We start from the raw sequence: 20,087 nt of genomic DNA, 5'->3' as shown, positions 1-20,087 counted from the left end.
CTGGTGGATCTCCGTAGTCCGTCTCATTGCAGGGGTCTCCAGAGACACACTGGGTGTCCACTACAGGCTACGGTGACCTCGGAGCTCCAATCCTCAGGTCTGGCTCTCATCTCCAGGACGTTTGCCCACAAAGACAAAATGGGGGTTTGGACATCTTATCGGCTGGGGACTCATCAATGGCCTTCTCTGCGTTCTGTTGAACCGACCCAAACAAGTTGATGCATGTGTCCATTTCTGATGGATTTATGATTTGAGGCAACGCTGTGGTTTAAAAGGTGTGTGCTTCATAATGGACAGTGGTGTAAAGTACTTAAGTAAAAATACTTTAAAGTACTACTTAAGATGTTTTTGGGGTGTCTGTACTTTACTATTTATATTTTAAACAACTTTTATTTCACCACATTCCTAAAGAAAATTATGTACTTTTTACATTTCCCTTACACCGTACATTTTGAATGCTTAGTAGGACAGGAAATGAGAACATCCCTAGTCATCCCTACTGCCTCTGATCTGGAGGACCCACTAAACAGAGAACATCCCTGGTCATCCCTACTGCCTCTGATCTGGCACACTCACGAAACCGAGAACATCCCTGGTAATCCCTACTGCCTCTGATCTGGAGGACTCACTAAACACATGCTTTGTTTTTAAATTATGTGTTGGTGTGCCCCTGGCTCTCCATAAATAAACTTGTGTGCTTAATATAAGGAATTGAGTTATTCATACTTTTACTTTTGATACTTAAGTATATTTAAAACCAAATACTTTGACTTTTACTCAAGTAGTATTTTACTGGGTAACTTTCACTTATCCTGGAGTCATTTTCTATTAAGGTATCTTTGCTTTCACTTAAGAACGAGAATTTAGTACTTTTTCCACCACTGATAATGGAACACCATATTACCTCATTTTACTTCATATGACTTTTTGACCACCTCTTTCATTTCCTTTGGTGTTTAAACCAACGGAGGCTGGTGGGAGGAGCTATAGGAGGACAGGCTCATCGTAATAATGGCTGAAATGGAATGCATGGAACAGAGTCAAACGTGGTTTTCATGTGTTTGATACTATTCCGTTACTATAGTTCCTCCCACCAGCCTCTGGTTGAAACGGCATTGAGGTGAAGTAACCTATAGAACTACAAAGAGAGAAAAATAATAATCGGCATTGACAAATATGGTCATTTATAAGTATTTTAATCAGCGTAAAAAAATGTTTCTTACAAAAATGGTTAACAGACACCTTTTCACAGCCATGCGGAAACAGTTTGCAATACTTGGAAACAAAAGACACAAAAATAATACAACCAATATTATGTCCCCAAACATTTGGTTTATTTACAAATTCAAGGTATTGTCTATCAAACCTCGATCACAGCACAAAATGACCAGAAGAAAGGATCTCATGTATCTAGATAGAGATGTACAAACCACATTGCAACCAAATTTCTACCACAAGGGTCAGTGTTTATCATTTCAATACTATTTTTTTTTAAACAAATCATTTAGTTATTTGTATCCAAAATAAAACACCAAAACATAACTTAAGCCCCTCCATTCATAATTACAGTTAATGAGAATTATTTCCCCAATAAAATAACTAAATCACTTTATCAAATATATATAGCACCATGGTATATAAGGGTTGAATATAGTGGGGTTGTCACATACAAAAAGAGACCCGTGTTAGTATTCAAAGAACAAACAGAACACCTCATTCTAGATTGACTCCCCGCCCCCTACTTCCACTACACATTTAAGATCCGAAAGGTTTGGATAGCTGTAAGCAATATGCCACTAAGCCTATCAAAAGGGCTAAATGGAGCTTCTACCATCTTTCTCATACCTATCCAATCCTTTCGGGTCTATAGGATACATAGGATTAGTGGCTAGGGGTCGATTTTAGAGTGAGCGGTAGCACGACTAAAGACCATAACAGCAAACCAAGCTCAGTGTTTGTCCACAGAATGACCGTACAATTTTGCATGCACAAACTCAATCGATCCGGTCCCAAATCAGCCCCTCCCTCCACACACTTCCTGAACCGCCCCTTGTACACCTGAACAAATAGGTGTGAGCCTATAATGGCATCCTGTTCTTTCAGGTCTCTAAGGGGGGATTCAGAGGTGTTGATTTTGGATTGGGCATCTCTGTGACATTCCTGCATCCATTTCTAAGAATAAAGAGTCATTGTATCACTGAAAAAGAAACCTCTCTCTCCAAAATGTGATTGTGCATTAGGAATATTTGGAAGGTAGCAGCAAAGTTGGTCTATAAACAGTTGTGTCTTTGTTTTTCTAAGATACGTAATTTAATCAGTTAATTGGTTAAGATTACCACAATCGTTTCACGCTTTCTTCATTCTCATCTAGTTCGTCATAGTCTGTGCCAGATCTGATTACTTGAAGTTAACAAAAAAAAACAAATCCTGAACTCCAAACCTTGTTCACATAAGAGGATAGTGACAAACTACATTTAATTACTCTGCTGGAAATTGTATATAACCTTAATATTAACAACTCAATCTAAAAACCCAGAGAGAGGAAACGGTAGAAACTATTGATCGTACATCCGTTGGAAAAGGAACTACACATGGAAACAATAATTGAGGGTAAAAACCTAGCTACACAAAGCATGGTGTCAAACTGAACACTGATCAAGGGGCTCTCAATGCATTGTTAATCATTAGGACATGGTTTATGTCAAATACCTCACCAAATCAACAGAACAATCACAATACAAGAAACCATATCAAAAACAGGGGAGAAATCAACATTCAGACATGGGCAAGAAGAGACATTCATTTGTAAAGCAAGTTATTCCATTAAGACTTTCCTTTGAATAACGTTATGCAAAATGTCATTCTGTTTCATTTGGACTGTAAATGCACTATGCTTGACCCTTGCAGCCAAGAAAACACCTTAGAGAAAAATGCAAACATTTCCTGAGAAGTTAATTGTCAACCTTACTGGTATATAGAAAGAGAGATTATAGGTAATTTCCCATCTACTGCAACAATAACTGAGCTCGGTCAACTTTTCTGTACTATTCTATTTATACATAGTGGGTTCAAATAGCATCTATTATATTCTGTTTATAGACCATAGTTCACATAGTTGCCATAGTTATGCAATAGAATGTAGGTCAATTGAAGCAAGTATAATATATTGCATGTACCTTAATATCACTTCAGGGTGTTGTAATTCAGCGATCTGACATAGCAAAATACAGAAAACATTATTGCATATTATTCCATTTTGAGGACTACCTCAAAATGTGCTGTTACAAATATCTGTGTTCGGTGTCTAGTCAGACATATGAGAATATCATTATTTTTTATTTGCATATGGTATATCAAGTTGCCCAAACCTGCATCTCAGATTAGAGACGCGTTATGATGTCTCTATTTGACTGCCAAGCTCATCAGGAGGTAGTACAACAATATAACATATCACTGCGAGGGAAGAGAGGAAGTCTAGATACAATTATCACCACAAACTACCAGCTACAATGCACAAGCAGATTCAGGAAGTCAGGAGGATCTCCAACCAATCAGGAATCTAGCAAAAAATGTATGCGCTCTAATTGGTGAATAAAGAAGCCAATGGGAAAGGTTTTCTCCTGCTTTAGCCTACTCCAATCAGATCCCATTGGTTTTGTGAACGTACACTTACAAAAGGCTATCAACAAAGCAATGTTTAATAAACAGAGACATTAACACCGACAACGTTGTTATCCAGTGACTCGGTTGAATACTTAACCACATCCATTTGGCTCTGAAATAAAGAATTAGCCATAAACAAGAGGGGGGAATCCCTAATCAAACAGTTTTGCATACCTCAATGTCATTCTTCACACGTAGCCTACAATGTTTTCTTTCTGATTGACATCATTTTAGGATTAAACTTTGCTCGATTGATAGAAATTCTCTCTTTTAAGGGACAAGATTTATGAAGAGTTTGCACTTGTTTTCTTAGAAGAAAATAGGTTATGACAAGGAATAAGACATAATGGTTGAGTGTAATAACGAGTATCTAATGTGGTTTAGCTTTGTTTCTGGAGTTGTTTTCCTAGTTCAAAAAACAGACACTAGAGAAGTCTGGTCCTTCTAGTCTAATGCTGCTGCCATGCTAGAGGTAAAGATGGTTCCAACAAGCCAAAGAGACTGGCTGTTTGCTCCTGTAGTGCAATCTGTGACTGTGTTAATCTACTGTATCCCATTACACACACTAGCATACTACATAGTAGAAATAGCCAATACTAAGTAGTATGTCAGTTAACCTATTGGGGCACAACCCCCATCTAGTCCTATCACAAGGTTTCAAAACCCACTCAGGCCAAATCACTTTCCTTAATATCTATATAGTTCTATATTGAATAGGTATCGTCTATGAATATGTATCCTTACTATAATATCCACGCCACTCCCCCAAAGAGCTGTTGATTACAAATCAGCATTTAAGACAAAATAACAACCATCCAATTTAAAAAGTACAAAAACTAAAAAAAAAAAAAAACTTTACCAAAACTTCAAGTACTATTAGCAAATCAAAGCAAGTCCACCTGGCAAAATTGTTGGAAAAAAGATTCCTGTTTTATACAGCTTTTTTCCCTCCCCCTCATTTCATCGCTTTCAAGGCCGCGTGAAATAAAATCCCTCCTTACTTAGCTCTCTTACCTGAAAGAAATAAACCAAAGACCTATATATCTGTCACAGTTAGTGCAGGTGTCTGTGTGTGTGTCCCCGAGTTGTGTCAGAGGTCCTGCCTGGCCTACGGCAGGGTGGTGGGAGAGACAGAGTACCCAGAGAACAGGCTTCTGTAGTGGGCATCCAGAGCTCCAAGGCCCCCTGCCTTGATGCATTTATGGAGGAAGACAGAAAGCCACGGTCATATCCAATCATTCAGGGATGTGGGATTCTGATCAGGTTGTCCAGGTATCTTAGCCCTCTTCTCAGCCAGTGTCTTTAGGAAGTGTCCAGTTACCCGTTGTTTATATGGTATGTTGGTCTCACTGAATGAGTGACTGTCAATCAGGGCTCCAGGTTTTGATGTTGTAGCTGCTCAGAAGTGTTCTTCTCCCCTGGATGGTTTTGGGGAGACCTAAGTAGCTCCCTGTCTTGATTTTGTGGGGTAAGGGTTTGGGTTTCGGGGCATGTAGTCACTTAGTGTTTTTGGGTCCCCCAACAATATTCTCCCCTGATTGCAGTGTTAGAGGGCCATCTTTTCTGGACAAGGTTTTTTAGAGCTCTCTCTGCCCTGTTGCTCTTGTCTTGGTTTAGGGATGTGTCTTGTCTTAAGTTGGGGGTTGTAGGCAGTGTCTCTCTGGATGTTGGATTTCAGGGGTTTCTATTGTCCAGCTCCACCTACCCTCCCAGGCTTAGCCTCGGTCCCCCCTGTCAACAGGGCTCCTGTTTGATGTAGTAGCTGCCAGAGCCGATGCTCTCCTGGTCTGAGATGCCATGGGAGAAGGTGAACTCATCCACCTCAGCCTGTTCCTCCTTAAGACGTAACAGAGACTCTAGAGTGAGGGAGAGAGAGAGAGAGAGGGAGAGAGAGTTAGCAAAATAGAGGGTTACATAATTTAAGAAATAGTCGAAACCCTGTTCAGCATACCAAGACAGATAATACATGTTTAACACCAAGACAGAAGAAAATAGCTAAACAACCATTAAAAAAATATATATATATATATATATATATATATATATATATATATATATATCTCAGGGGTAAACAACCATTTTTAGTCACAAAAAAAATTTCAGCACAGGAACAGCTATCCTTGTTAATACCTAGCCCTCCATCTGAGCCTGTAGTTCCTGTAATGAAACCAGACTTCTAAAGTATATTATATCACCACTTTTCCTCCTTCCTGCAGACGTCCTGCTCACCTAGTTTATTTATTTATTGTTCACCTTTATTTAACCAGGTAGGCCAGTTGAGAACAAGTTATCATTTGTTATCAACTGCGACCTGGCCAAGATAAAGCAAAGCAGTGCAATACAAACAACAGTCAATAATACAGTAGAACAAAAGAAAACAAAAAGTTTATATACAGTGAGTGCAAATGAGGTAAGATAAGGGAGGTAAAGGCAATAAATAGGCCATGGTGACAAAGTAATTACACACTGGAATGGTAGATGTGCAAAAGATTAATGTGCAAGTAGAGATACTAGGGTGCAAAGGAGCAAGATAAATACAGTATGGTGATGGGGTAGATAGATGGGCTGTTTACAGATGAGCTATGTACAGGTGCAGTGATCTGTGAGCTGCTCTGACAGCTGGTGCTCAAAGCTAGTGAGGGAGATATGAGTCTCCAGCTTCAGTGATTTTTGCAGTTCGTTCCAGTCATTGGCAGCAGACAACTGGAAGGAAAGACGACCAAAGGAGGAATTGCATCACGAGGTGAGAGGAGAAATTGCCATTTCTCACATTAGTACTTTCACTTCAATAACATGACACAGAAACAAGTGAATAGAACTTGCTTTCATGCAGGTGTATCCAACACACAGCGATCGCCCTGCAGGGTCAGCACCTACAGTGGCTGAGGACTGACCCTTGTTAGCACCCTCTGTCTGTGCGTAGGTGTCAGTGGTTATTTATTGGCAGTGTTACCTGGTTTGTGGGTGTGATGGTGGTGGTGGTGGTAGTGGTGGTGGGTGCGGGACCGGGGGGCCAGAGTGGGGCCCTGGTTGGAGTAAGGGGGCGGACTCTGCTCTTCGTCCTCCCCTGATAGGCTCCTCCTCCTGCCTGCCTGACTGAAGAGCCGACGACCAACCGGAACCTTCCGCTCTAGACACCAAGTTAGACTCAGGTAAGCTACTAAGGGGGTTTTCAGGTTGCTGCCACTCCCAACAGTGTAGATTTGAATGTTCAGTGGCATATGGTTACTTTATATGTATTTTGAATAATAAAATAAATGCTAACTTATTAACTAATTCATTACAGATCCTATTGTGTGTCTGTATATAAAAGGTAAATGGCCTAGATAATCACATGATGTAATAAATTATATAGCATGTACCGTTGAAGTCGGTACAAGTTTACATACACTTTAGCCAAATACATTTAAAATCAGTTTTTCACAATTCCTGACATTTAATCCCGTTAAAAATTCCCTGTCTTATGTCAGTTAGGATCATCACTTTATTTTAAGAATGTGAAATGTCAGAATAATAGTAGAGGATTATTTATTTCAGCTTTTATTTCTTTCATCACATTCCCAGTGGGTCAGAAGTTTACATACACTCAATTAGTAATTGGTAGCATTGCCTTTAAACTGTTTAACCTGGGTCAAACGTTTCGGATAGACGTCCACAAGCTTCCCACAATAAGTTGGGTGAATTTTGGCCCATTTTTTTCTGACAGAGCTGGTGTAACGGAGTCAGGTTTATAGGCCTTCTTGCTCACGCACGCTTTTTCAGTTTTGCCCACACATTTTCTATAGTATTGAGGTCAGGGCTTTGTGATGGCCACTCCAATACCTTGACTTTGATGTCCTTAAGCAACTTTGCCACACCTTTGGAAGTATGCTTGGTGTCAATGTCCATTTGGAAGACCCATTTGCGACCAAGCTTTAACTTCCTGACTGATGTCTTGAGATGTTGCTTCAATATATCCACATAATTTTCCGTCCTCATGATGTCATCTATTTTGTTGAAGTGCACCAGTCCCTCCTGCAGCAAAGCACCCCCACAACATGATGCTGCCACCCCCGTGCTTCACGGTTGGGATGGTGTTCTTCCGCTTGTAAGCCTCCCCCTTTTTTCTCCAAACATAACGATGGTCATTATGGCCAAACAGTTCTATTTTTGTTTCTTCAGATCAGAGAACATTTCTCCAAAAAGTACAAACTTCGTTTCTTTTCATGGCGGTGTTGGAGCAGTGGCTTCTTCCTTGCTGAGCGGCCTTTCAGGTTATGTCGATATAGGACTCGTTTTACTGTACTTTTGTACCCGTTTCCTCCAGCATCTTCACAGGGTCCTTTGTTGTTGTTCTGGGATTGACCAAAGTATGTTAACCTATAGGAAACAGATTGCATATCCTTCCTGAGCGGTATGACGGCTGCGTGATCCCATGGTGTTTATACTTGCGTACTAATTTTTATACAGATGAACGTGGCACCTTCAGGCACTTGGAAATTGCTCCTAAGGATGAACCAGACTTGTACAATTTATTTCCTGAGTTCTTGGCTGATTTCTTTTGATTTTCCCATGATGTCAAGCAAAGAGGCACTGAGTTTGAAGGTAGGCCTTGAAATACATCCACAGGTACACCTGCAATTGACTAAAATGATGTCAAATAGCCTATCAGAAGCTTCTAAAGCCATGCCATTATTTTCTGGAATTTTCCAAGCTGTTTAAAGGCACAGTCAACTTAGTGTTGCAAACCTCTGAAACACTGGAATTGTGATACAGTGAATTATAAGTGAAATAATCTGTCTGTAAACAATTGGTGGGAAAATGACTTGTGTCATGCACACAGTAGATGTCCTAACTGACTTGCCAAAACTACAGTTTGTTAACAATACATTTGTGGAGTGGTTGAAAAACAAGTTTTAATGACTCCAACCTAAGTGTATTTAAACTTCCCACTTCAACTGTACATGTTCAAGTTATTTTATTCTGTTTAAATACAATATTTCAAAAACACCAATCATGTTTCAAACGGTTCAGAAGACGGTTCTGATTTATTTTATTTATCCATTTTTTTGCCAGGTAAGTTGACTGTGAACACGTTCTCATTTACAGCAACGACCTGGGGAATAGTTACAGGGGAGAGGAGGGGGATGAATGAGCCAATAGTAAACTGGGGATTATTAGGTGACCGTGATGGTTTGAGGGCCAGATTGGGAATTTAGCCAGGACACCGGGGTTAACACCCCTACTCTTACGATAAGTGCCATGGGATCTTTAATGACCCCAGAGAGTCAGGACACTCGTTTAACGTCCCATCTGAAAGACAGCACCCTACACAGGGCAGTGTCCCCAATCACTGCCCTGGGGTATTGGGATAGTTTTTAGACCAGAGGAGAGTGCCTCCTACTGGCCCTCCAACACCACTTCCAGCAGCACCTGGTCTCCCATCCAGGGACTGACCAGGACCAATCCTGCTTAGCTTCAGAAGCAAGCCAGCAGTGGTATGCAGGGTGGTATGCTGCTGTGAAATGTTCTAAAACATGTTCTGAATACACCCAAGGTAAGCCAGACTCAAGTAAACCAGCTAGCGTGGTGTGTGACCACATGTCTACACATAGCCCTGCTAAACCACTTCCTAAGACGCGGAACAAGCTGTGCTTGGAACATAGAGGTAGACAGATGGCTTTAGATGGATAGAACCAGTTTCAGCGTGGACATTGCCATCGAGGCCTTCCACCATTTTAAAGTGGCCAACTGGGTGGGGATTCCTATGGGTTGGGAGTGATCAGCCAAAGAGCAGAGTATTGCCTCCTTCAAATTGGTTTGAAAATGGCTTTAAGCTATGTCACTGCCATTTAGTGGCCACAAATGAATAACACACAAGAAGACTCAAACACAGCAGGGGACGATAAATCAACAATATTATCTTTATGCTTTTTCAAACACAACAGAATAACATTCACTACTTTAAAATGGAGAGAGCCCCAATGGCACTGCCTATGTTGTCACGGACACCAGAATGGCACAGACAGAAAGATAAGTCCTATTTTTTTATCTCTGTGGTATGGACCATCACACCCAGTGTTACAACACCCTCGCCACCTTTTTAGCACTCGCCCAGAGTACCGCAGCTTCCTGTCATGGGACTCATGCCAACCAATCAGATCCCAAAGAACAGACAAGAAAGAAGAAACTAAACATTAACAGAAATGCTAAGCTAGATAGATTTCCCCCCACCAGAGTGTGGAACAGTGGAGGCTGGTGGGAGGCACTTTGGGAGGACAGAGTCATTGCAATGGCTGGAATGGAATCAGTGGAACAGTATCAAACACACGGAAACCATGTTTGACTCCATTCCAATGAATCCATTCCAGCCATTATTACAATGAGCTCATCCTTCTATAGATCCTCCAACCAGCCTCCACTGATGGGAACCAGGGAAAGAGGGAAGCGAGTGATGAAAGAGAAGAGAACTCACTTTTCTTTTGTCCTTTGTATTGTTGGGCTTTCTTCTTGTGCTTAGGTACAGCTGCAGGGATTTCTCTGGCCACTGAAATGACAGAAAATAAACAGTGGCCTATTGTTTTACACAAATGTTTCTGCCTGTTAGTTTGGGACTCCAATCGCATGTTATCAAGTAATTGGTCACGTATTAGCTGGAACTTAATCCAATCTATCAATGAGAGCCTAAGTGGTAGTTGTTTGGTTTATGTGTTACATGGTGTGTTACATGTTAGTGTGTTAGTGTGTTACATGTTGGTGTGTTACATGTTGGTATGTTGCATGTTTGTTTGTTACATGTTGGTGTATTACATGTTGGTGTGTTACATGTTGGTGTGTTACATGTTGGTGTGTTGGTGTGTTACATGTTGGTGTGTTACATGTTGGTGTGTTGGTGTGTTACATGTTGGTGTGTTACATGTTGGTGTGTTGGTGTGTTACATGTTGGTGTGGTGCATGTTGGTGTGTTACATGTTGGTGTGTTGGTGTGTTACATGTTGGTGTATTACATGTTGGTGTATTGCATGCTGGTGTATTACATGTTGGTGTGTTACATGTTGGTGTGTTGGTGTGTTACATGTTGGTGTGTTGGTGTGTTACATGTTGGTGTATTACATGTTGGTGTATTACATGTTGGTGTATTACATGTTGGTGTGTTACATGTTGGTGTGTTGGTGTGTTACATGTTGGTGTATTACATGTTGGTGTATTACATGTTGGTGTGTTACATGTTGGTGTGTTACATGTTGGTGTATTACATGTTGGTGTGTTGGTGTATTACATGTTGGTGTGTTACATGTTGGTGTGTTACATGTTGGTGTATTACATGTTGGTGTGTTACATGTTAGTGTGTTACATGCTGGTGTGTTACATGCTGGTGTGTTACATGCTAGTGTATTACATGCTGGTGTATTACATGCCGGTGTGTTACATGCTGGTGTGTTACATGCTGGTGTGTTACATGTTGGTGTGTTACATGCTGGTGTGTTACATGCTGGTGTGTTACATGCTGGTGTATTACATGCTGGTGTATTACATGCTGGTGTGTTACATGTTGGTGTGTTACATGCTGGTGTGTTACATGTTGGTGTATTACATGTTGGTGTGTTACATGTTGGTGTATTACATGTTGGTGTGTTACATGTTAGTGTGTTACATGCTGATGTATTACATGCTGGTGTGTTACATGTTGGTGTATTACATGTTGGTGTGTTACATGTTAGTGTGTTACATGTTGGTGTATTACATGTTGGTGTGTTACATGTTAGTGTGTTACATGTTGGTGTATTACATGTTGGTGTGTTGGTGTGTTACATGTTGGTGTATTACATGTTGGTGTATTACATGTTGGTGTGTTACATGTTGGTGTATTACATGTTGGTGTGTTACATGTTAGTGTGTTACATGTTGGTGTATTACATGTTGGTGTGTTGGTGTGTTACATGTTGGTGTATTACATGTTGGTGTATTACATGTTGGTGTGTTACATGTTGGTGTATTACATGTTAGTGTGTTACATGTTAGTGTGTTACATGTTGGTGTGTTACATGTTGGTGTATTACATGTTGGTGTATTACATGTTGGTGTATTACATGTTGGTGTATTACATGTTGGTGTATTACATGTTGGTGTGTTACATGTTAGTGTGTTACATGTTGGTGTGTTACATGTTGGTGTGTTACATGTTGGTGTGTTGGTGTGTTACATGTTGGTGTGTTGCATGTTGGTGTGTTACATGTTGGTGTGTTGGTGTGTTACATGTTGGTGTATTGCATGCTGGTGTATTACATGTTGGTGTGTTACATGTTGGTGTGTTACATGTTGGTGTGTTACATGTTGGTGTGTTGGTGTGTTACATGTTGGTGTATTACATGTTGGTGTATTACATGTTGGTGTATTACATGTTGGTGTGTTACATGTTGGTGTATTACATGTTGGTGTGTTACATGTTGGTGTGTTGGTGTGTTACATGTTGGTGTATTACATGTTGGTGTATTACATGTTGGTGTGTTACATGTTGGTGTGTTACATGTTGGTGTGTTACATGTTGGTGTGTTACATGTTGGTGTGTTGGTGTATTACATGTTGGTGTGTTACATGTTGGTGTGTTACATGTTGGTGTATTACATGCTAGTGTGTTACATGCTGGTGTGTTACATGTTGGTGTATTACATGTTGGTGTGTTGGTGTATTACATGTTGGTGTGTTACATGTTGGTGTGTTACATGTTGGTGTATTACATGTTGGTGTGTTACATGTTAGTGTGTTACATGCTGGTGTGTTACATGCTGGTGTGTTACATGCTAGTGTATTACATGCTGGTGTGTTACATGCTGGTGTGTTACATGTTGGTGTGTTACATGCTGGTGTGTTACATGCTGGTGTGTTACATGCTGGTGTATTACATGCTGGTGTATTACATGCTGGTGTATTACATGCTGGTGTGTTACATGTTGGTGTATTACATGTTGGTGTGTTACATGTTGGTGTATTACATGTTGGTGTGTTACATGTTAGTGTGTTACATGCTGATGTATTACATGCTGGTGTGTTACATGTTGGTGTATTACATGTTGGTGTGTTACATGTTAGTGTGTTACATGTTGGTGTATTACATGTTGGTGTGTTACATGTTAGTGTGTTACATGTTGGTGTATTACATGTTGGTGTGTTGGTGTGTTACATGTTGGTGTATTACATGTTGGTGTATTACATGTTGGTGTGTTGGTGTGTTACATGTTGGTGTATTGCATGCTGGTGTATTACATGTTGGTGTGTTACATGTTGGTGTGTTACATGTTGGTGTGTTACATGTTGGTGTGTTGGTGTGTTACATGTTGGTGTATTACATGTTGGTGTATTACATGTTGGTGTATTACATGTTGGTGTGTTACATGTTGGTGTATTACATGTTGGTGTGTTACATGTTGGTGTGTTGGTGTGTTACATGTTGGTGTATTACATGTTGGTGTATTACATGTTGGTGTATTACATGTTGGTGTGTTACATGTTGGTGTGTTGGTGTGTTACATGTTGGTGTATTACATGTTGGTGTATTACATGTTGGTGTGTTACATGTTGGTGTATTACATGTTGGTGTGTTACATGTTAGTGTGTTACATGTTGGTGTGTTGGTGTGTTACATGTTGGTGTATTACATGTTGGTGTATTACATGTTGGTGTATTACATGTTGGTGTGTTACATGTTAGTGTGTTACATGTTGGTGTGTTACATGTTGGTGTGTTGGTGTGTTACATGTTGGTGTATTACATGTTGGTGTATTACATGTTGGTGTATTACATGTTGGTGTGTTACATGCTGGTGTGTTACATGCTGGTGTATTACATGTTGGTGTATTACATGTTGGTGTATTACATGTTGGTGTATTACATGTTGGTGTGTTACATGTTAGTGTGTTACATGTTGGTGTGTTACATGTTGGTGTGTTACATGTTGGTGTGTTGGTGTGTTACATGTTGGTGTGTTGCATGTTGGTGTGTTACATGTTGGTGTGTTGGTGTGTTACATGTTGGTGTATTGCATGCTGGTGTATTACATGTTGGTGTGTTACATGTTGGTGTGTTACATGTTGGTGTGTTACATGTTGGTGTGTTGGTGTGTTACATGTTGGTGTATTACATGTTGGTGTATTACATGTTGGTGTATTACATGTTGGTGTGTTACATGTTGGTGTATTACATGTTGGTGTGTTACATGTTGGTGTGTTGGTGTGTTACATGTTGGTGTATTACATGTTGGTGTATTACATGTTGGTGTATTACATGTTGGTGTGTTACATGTTGGTGTGTTGGTGTGTTACATGTTGGTGTATTACATGTTGGTGTATTACATGTTGGTGTGTTACATGTTGGTGTATTACATGTTGGTGTGTTACATGTTAGTGTGTTACATGTTGGTGTGTTGGTGTGTTACATGTTGGTGTATTACATGTTGGTGTATTACATGTTGGTGTATTACATGTTGGTGTGTTACATGTTAGTGTGTTACATGTTGGTGTGTTACATGTTGGTGTGTTGGTGTGTTACATGTTGGTGTATTACATGTTGGTGTATTACATGTTGGTGTATTACATGTTGGTGTGTTACATGCTGGTGTGTTACATGTTGGTGTGTTACATGTTGGTGTATTACATGTTGGTGTGTTGGTGTGTTACATGTTGGTGTATTACATGCTGGTGTGTTTCATGCTGGTGTGTTACATGTTAGTGTATTACATGTTGGTGTGTTACATGTTGGTGTGTTACATGCTGGTGTGTTACATGTTGGTGTGTTGGTGTGTTACATGTTGGTGTGTTATATTTGGGTAGAACTGTGGTGTTTGATCTCACTCTGTGCAGCTGGGGGCTGTAGCTGGTATCCGGTCAGCTGACACCAGCCCACGGGGTAGAGGTCAGACGACTGACAGTCCACCCATTGGTCGTACTCGTCCTCCCAGCCGTCAAAGTGGATGCGCAACAGGCGGTGGACGATCCGAGTCACAGTGGCAACACACACCAACCTGGGCTCCATCAGGTCCACGGCCTCCAGCTTCATACCCTGACGGAACCCGTGGTTTGGAACATCCTGGGCAGGGGCAACAAGATGGCGGAGGCAAAGACGAGAGACATTTTTATGTTCGTGGTCAAATACAGTGTTTTTTCCATAACAATTTTTGAAAAATGTCTTACATCAAACATGTATGTTAGCGAAAAATAGATAAATAATTTGCCTTGTTGGTAATGCCTGCTTGTAGTCGTTTTTATTTGTAAGTATAATTTATGTGATCATAAAAAGACAGAACCACAGGACTGCGCTAACCAACAAAACAACACAGCCACGATGTCAGGAATCAGTCCTACCTTGTTAAAGAGCTTCACAGGAGCGGCTATTGAACTTGTTTCTCTGAGGTAGTCAAACCATTTAAATGGCAGTTTAGTGTACCCTGTGGGCAGAGTCAGTGGTAAGGCTGGGTTAACACACAACCCTTGACCAGAGAGGCCAAAATAGGAAGAGGAACAAGAGCTACCTTCAACAACTGGGACAAAGAGACTATCTCAATGAGACTCTCCTTAATTAAATAAACAACGGTTGAAAAACAAATATATACCTGAGTGAGGGAATGTTGCAGTCTGTAAAAGAAGGAAAAGAAAGATGGGGTAAGAAGTGTACCTCTAGGGTGTGTGAGTTCAATGTTGTTGATTTCACAGAAGCCGGCAGGGAAGATGGAGGGAGAGGTGGAGTGGTAGCAGAACCAGTCTGAGCCATCCGTCACCTCCGACCCGTCGACACCGATCATGAGGTACCCGTCTGCCAATACCTGAAACAGACAGCAAACATCAATCTAAGACGTATACAACTCAAAACCTTAACAGGTGACCGGGGACTGAAAGTAAGTAGAGGGAAACCCCAAACCAGGGGAGACAACAGCGGAGTAGTATGACCCTTGAATTCTACCATGGAAACGACCCAAACTGTTGCCATGCCGTTATTACAGTGGCTACACAGAAAGCGGAGAAGTGAGACAGTTACCTTTCTTACAGTGGCAACACTTATAGCTGAGAGGTTTAGAGGGTCGATGGCCTCTAGTTTCATCCTGTCCCTGAACCATTCACCATTCTGGTCCACGTCTTTCACCTGAGGAGATATCACAGATTCATTCATCATTCTGGATCCGTACATTGGAAAATAATCAATACAAACCACAGAGGCACAAGGATTTGTGGCATTGTAAACACGTGGTGTATTTACATTACCTTGGCAAACAGCTGGGCGGGGGCATCCATTTGACCTTCCATTTTCTTTGACACATCTGGGAAACAAACATTGTCAGCAGAGTCCGAAAACAAACACATTGGACTAACTACCTACCTAGGCCTAACTCACTAACAAATTAACTACCCAAAACCAACGAACTTGACTGACCGGATCGTTTGAAGCGGTGTCCGATGCTCCGGGACCATCCGATGGAGTGTATGAGCGGGGAGTACATGTGACACCAGAAGTCGTCAGAGCCCTCTTCGTAGACGAGCCGCAGCCGTCCCCCAATCACCTGCTCCACCAGGGCCACCCGTGTCCGGCACAGATGAGTCTTATCCACCACCTCCACACGCATCAGCTTCTTAAAGGGGAACTGCATGTTCTCATGGACCTGGGTAGAGAGGGGGGAATGAAAGGAAGCGCTATGAGTGGGTGCTTTTAGAGAACTAGGGAGAGTTTAAGCCATCGTCCTTACCAGTGTTTACATCTTGCAGCTCAATATGATGAAATCTTACCTTGGTGGCAAAGTCTGGTGGTAGCGTTTTGGCTCCAGTGAGACGCTTCACAAGGAAAGCTTTCCAGTTAGAGTACTTTAGCTGTATCGCTGAGAGAGAAACCAGAAACATAATCCATCATCAGTATATCAATCCGTTTTCCATCTTCTGTTAAGATCAAGGCCTGTTAAAAGGCCTGTTAAAAGGCCTGTTAAAAGCCTGTTAAAAATGGCCTGTTAAAAGGCCTGTTAAAAAGGCCTGTTAAAAAGGCCTGTTAAAAGGCCTGTTAAAAGGCCTGTTAAAAAGGCCTGTTAAAAGGCCTGTTAAAAGGCATGTTAAAAGCCTGTTAAAAAGGCCTTTAAAGGGCCTGTTAAAGGGCCTGTTAAAAGCCCGTTAAAAAGGCCTGTCAAAAGGCCTGTTAAAAAGGCCTGTTAAAAAGGCCTGTTAACAAGGCCTGTTAAAAAGGCATGTTAAAAAGGCCTGTTAAAAAGGCCTGTTAAAAAGGCCTGTTAAAAAGGCATGTTTAAAAGGCCTGTTAAAAAGGCCTGTTAAAAAGGCCTGTTAACAAGGCCTGTTAAAAAGGCATGTTAAAAAGGCCTGTTAAAAAGGCATGTTAAAAGCATGTTACTATGACCATGATTATGGAATGATGTTTACATTTGGGAGGTAGGAGCGGTTTCCCGCTGGATGCGCACCACCCGACGTGGTGAATCTCTGGAACACAGAGGTTACACCAGAAGTCCCTGCTGGTGTCGTTGTCAAAACCCTCGTACCGCAGCAGAGCCTTGAACCCTGGGGAAGAGAACAGAAACAGCAAGAGCCTTTCATGGGACATCTTTACAACCCCATTACTGTGCATTCTTCAAAGAAATATTAACAACAGTCTGCTCATTATGGCAACAAAAAAACAACAACAATATTTTCAAAATGTTAGGAATTGTTTTGTTACACGGATAAAAATCCTTCAAGTGGTTAGATGTGTTCTTACCTGACAGTTTGACGATCCCTGCTACCCAGTAGACTTTAGTAGAGAGGTTAGTATCGGAGTTGAGCACCTCGACCATCACTCCTTCAGCTAGGTCTCCCCAGCACGTACCCATAGGGACCTGAGACACCGAGAAATAACTAAATGTTACATAAGTTCATAATATATCCTACAGGGTACACTTGTGTTGATCAAAACCAGGTAGATTTACAGATATAGAACCTTAGCATCTGCAATAGACTTCAATACAGGACCATTTGAACGCCTAGCTGTTGTTTAAACGTACGTGCTTGAAGCAGCTGACTGGTGCTCCAACCAAGTTATTGCTACAGATGTACCGCCCCCAGTCAAAGCCTTCAACAGGAACCACTGTTGGGGAGAAGGAACAAGGTCAACATTAACTTCACTATACTGGGTCAGGACAGAGAATGTGTGTTCTTATGACTAATACCATCTTCCATTCAAGGCCATTGTTCTGCATAACAACAATATGAGAGATTGTGTGTTCTGACTATAATATAATATATGCCATTTAGCAGAAGCTTTTAACCAAAGCGACTTAGTCATGCATGCATACATTTTACATATAGACGGTCCCAGTATCCTGGCTTTGAAGCGCCATGCTCTACCAACTGAACTACAGGTGGACTCGCCTGCTTTTGACTTAGCCTGGTTCTGTTGTTGTTGACTTGCTTGGTACTGGGCGTAAGCTGCCAACTTCGCCATGAGAGGCTGTTTCTGTAACACCTTGGCCTTTTTCGTAGGTGGTTTACCCTTTAGTAAAAAGCACAAAACATTAACAGTGAAACTAGATTGAAGAAACCAAATGTGCCCACACTTTCTACTGGTTATGTTCTCTTGCATTTCCAAAGGAAATAGAAGATGTTGTTCTAATTCTATCTGGCTACAACAAATAACATACAGAACATAGTATGGGATTATAAGGTTACCTGGAGTCGAGCCAAGATGCTGGCTTTTTTAGAGTTGGAGGAGTAACTTCTAGAGCAGGAGACGCTGCAGAAGCGTTTAGTCTTGGAGTAGAAGGCGTCTCGCACTCCAACCATCCCACACATCTCACACGTGGCTGGAAAAAAAGGCAACACATAAACGTTTCCTGGAAACTCAGAATAAAGCAGGAAATTCCAATTCATTCAAAGCAATTGTAGTCTTCTTTCATCAGTTATTTTTCTCAACTATATTGTATGAAATGACAGGATAACTATGACAGTAGCAGGCCGGGATCTATGTCAATCACAGGCAGCCACTTAATTCACTCGCTCAACCGGTTTTGTGCAATCACCCCAGAGACACTGACTGACCCATAGGGTTCTTAACTGATTTATATCTATGGATTCTATATCAATATTTCCCTGTACTGACCCATGCCGGTCTTGCCGTCGGGATAGGTGTAGACCTGTCCATTGTTTTTGATGATGGGCAGGCTGGCGGGGATGGAGGGCACCTCGTCCTCACTGTCATCGGAGCTGGAGCTACTGGTGCTCTCCTCACTGCAGCTGTCGTACCGGTCAAACATCCCAAAAGAGTCCTGGCGCTTACGCTCCGAACGCGGCGTGCGTTCAGCCTGGAAGGAGCAGAAAGAGGGAACGCATGACGCCCTACTGACACCAATTGTACAGTGAGGGGGATATAATATAATTTGACACTTGTTTTTCTTTCAACAAGGGAATAATCACAAATAACATGTTTTATTATGGCATATTAGTCCTAATAGAAGATTGGTATACTTGGAAACGGTGTACGGTAAACAATGTGATTAAACAGCCACGCTGATATGTAGCAGATATAACTACCATGGCTACGCATATATACATGGCTACAGATGACATGAGAAACATCCATACCAATACAGTTATTAGCATCGGATAACAAAATGTAACTGAGGCTTACATATATATGAATGCAATACCAGTTTCCTTGCTATATAATCATAAAGCCGCCTAAGAGTGTTAATTTATTTACCACCTCTGCATATAATAGTAGCTGGTAGCTAACGCTAGCTTGTAACTTAGCTGTCTGGAGAAAACACCTCCTAAAAGATCATTTCTCCCTCATCTTAATCACACTAACGTTACTGGCTAGCTGGCTATTTATATCGTTAACAATTCGCTAGCTAACATTGTTAAAAAGGATTGTGCGGAATGAATGTGAGCGACATGGGCTGGGCCTTAGCTAGCAAACCTGTTATTCCAGTTCTAGCGTTAGTTACTTGGCTAGCTGACCTAGCGTCTGTTACAAGACAACGCTTGCAATAAATTTAAATGAGTAGCCATTTAGCATGTAAAAACCGAATAAAGTATTCACATATTCACTTTCCAATAGAATAAGGGCTGTTGGATATTGCTATTTTGTGGTTTAGGGGATTCAATCAGCTGTTACTACAATCCGATAACGAGTGTGAGGCGCTAGCTAAGGCTAAAGTTAGCAAGCTTGCTACACAACACATCGGATACGGACGGACCACATCGGGAAAATTAACTCACCAAATCCCTTGTGTTCTCCATCAGCCCTTCATATAGTTACAGTATTTTATTGGCACAATTTGAATAGTAAACCCCCCAAAGTAGGGGGTTTAATAGCTTGAAAAAGCTCAACTCAGAGCCCCGAAAGGAACTCAAGCAGGAAAGTATCAACAAAAATACAATGTATCAAATGAGCATGCGCGTTCAGAACACACTTTGCTGTGATTGGTC

At 41.2% G+C, this 20,087-nt stretch overlaps 1 protein-coding gene across 2 annotated transcripts; it reads right to left on the bottom strand.

Moving 5' to 3' along the window:
• Positions 1–1,179: 1,179 nt before the first annotated feature.
• Positions 1,180–20,027, bottom strand: mbtd1 (mbt domain containing 1). 2 transcript variants are annotated; one of them, XM_046368559.1, is made up of 17 exons: positions 19,878–20,027; positions 18,757–18,958; positions 18,327–18,460; positions 18,030–18,150; positions 17,663–17,745; positions 17,380–17,497; positions 17,049–17,183; positions 16,413–16,501; positions 16,063–16,288; positions 15,894–15,949; positions 15,670–15,774; positions 15,310–15,457; positions 15,000–15,082; positions 14,490–14,724; positions 10,118–10,189; positions 6,617–6,793; positions 1,180–5,519 (listed from the first exon to the last, which is right to left on the bottom strand). In XM_046368559.1, the coding sequence occupies exons 1-17, from the start codon at positions 19,896–19,898 to the stop codon at positions 5,398–5,400; spliced, it is 2,127 nt and encodes a 708-aa protein (XP_046224515.1). In that variant the 5' UTR covers positions 19,899–20,027; the 3' UTR covers positions 1,180–5,397. The 2 variants fall into 2 exon arrangements, with proteins under 2 accessions (XP_046224515.1, XP_046224516.1); XM_046368560.1 differs by lacking the exon at positions 6,617–6,793.
• Positions 20,028–20,087: the final 60 nt, after the last annotated feature.

Source organism: Oncorhynchus gorbuscha, linkage group LG11 (genome assembly GCF_021184085.1).
Source record: "Oncorhynchus gorbuscha isolate QuinsamMale2020 ecotype Even-year linkage group LG11, OgorEven_v1.0, whole genome shotgun sequence".
Lineage (NCBI taxonomy): Eukaryota > Metazoa > Chordata > Actinopteri > Salmoniformes > Salmonidae > Oncorhynchus > Oncorhynchus gorbuscha.
This window is presented reverse-complemented; position numbering and strand designations above follow the sequence as displayed.

Bases quoted from the DNA above. Each gene is read 5' to 3' on its own strand.
- mbtd1 (XM_046368559.1), bottom strand. From the start codon at position 19,898: ATGGAGAACACAAGGGATTTG. The intron at 18,151-18,326 runs GTAACCTTATAA...TTTTTACTAAAG, and splicing joins GCATCTTGGCTCGACTCCAG to GGTAAACCACCTACGAAAAA. The intron at 17,184-17,379 runs GTAAGAACACAT...TCTCTTCCCCAG, and splicing joins AGGGATCGTCAAACTGTCAG to GGTTCAAGGCTCTGCTGCGG.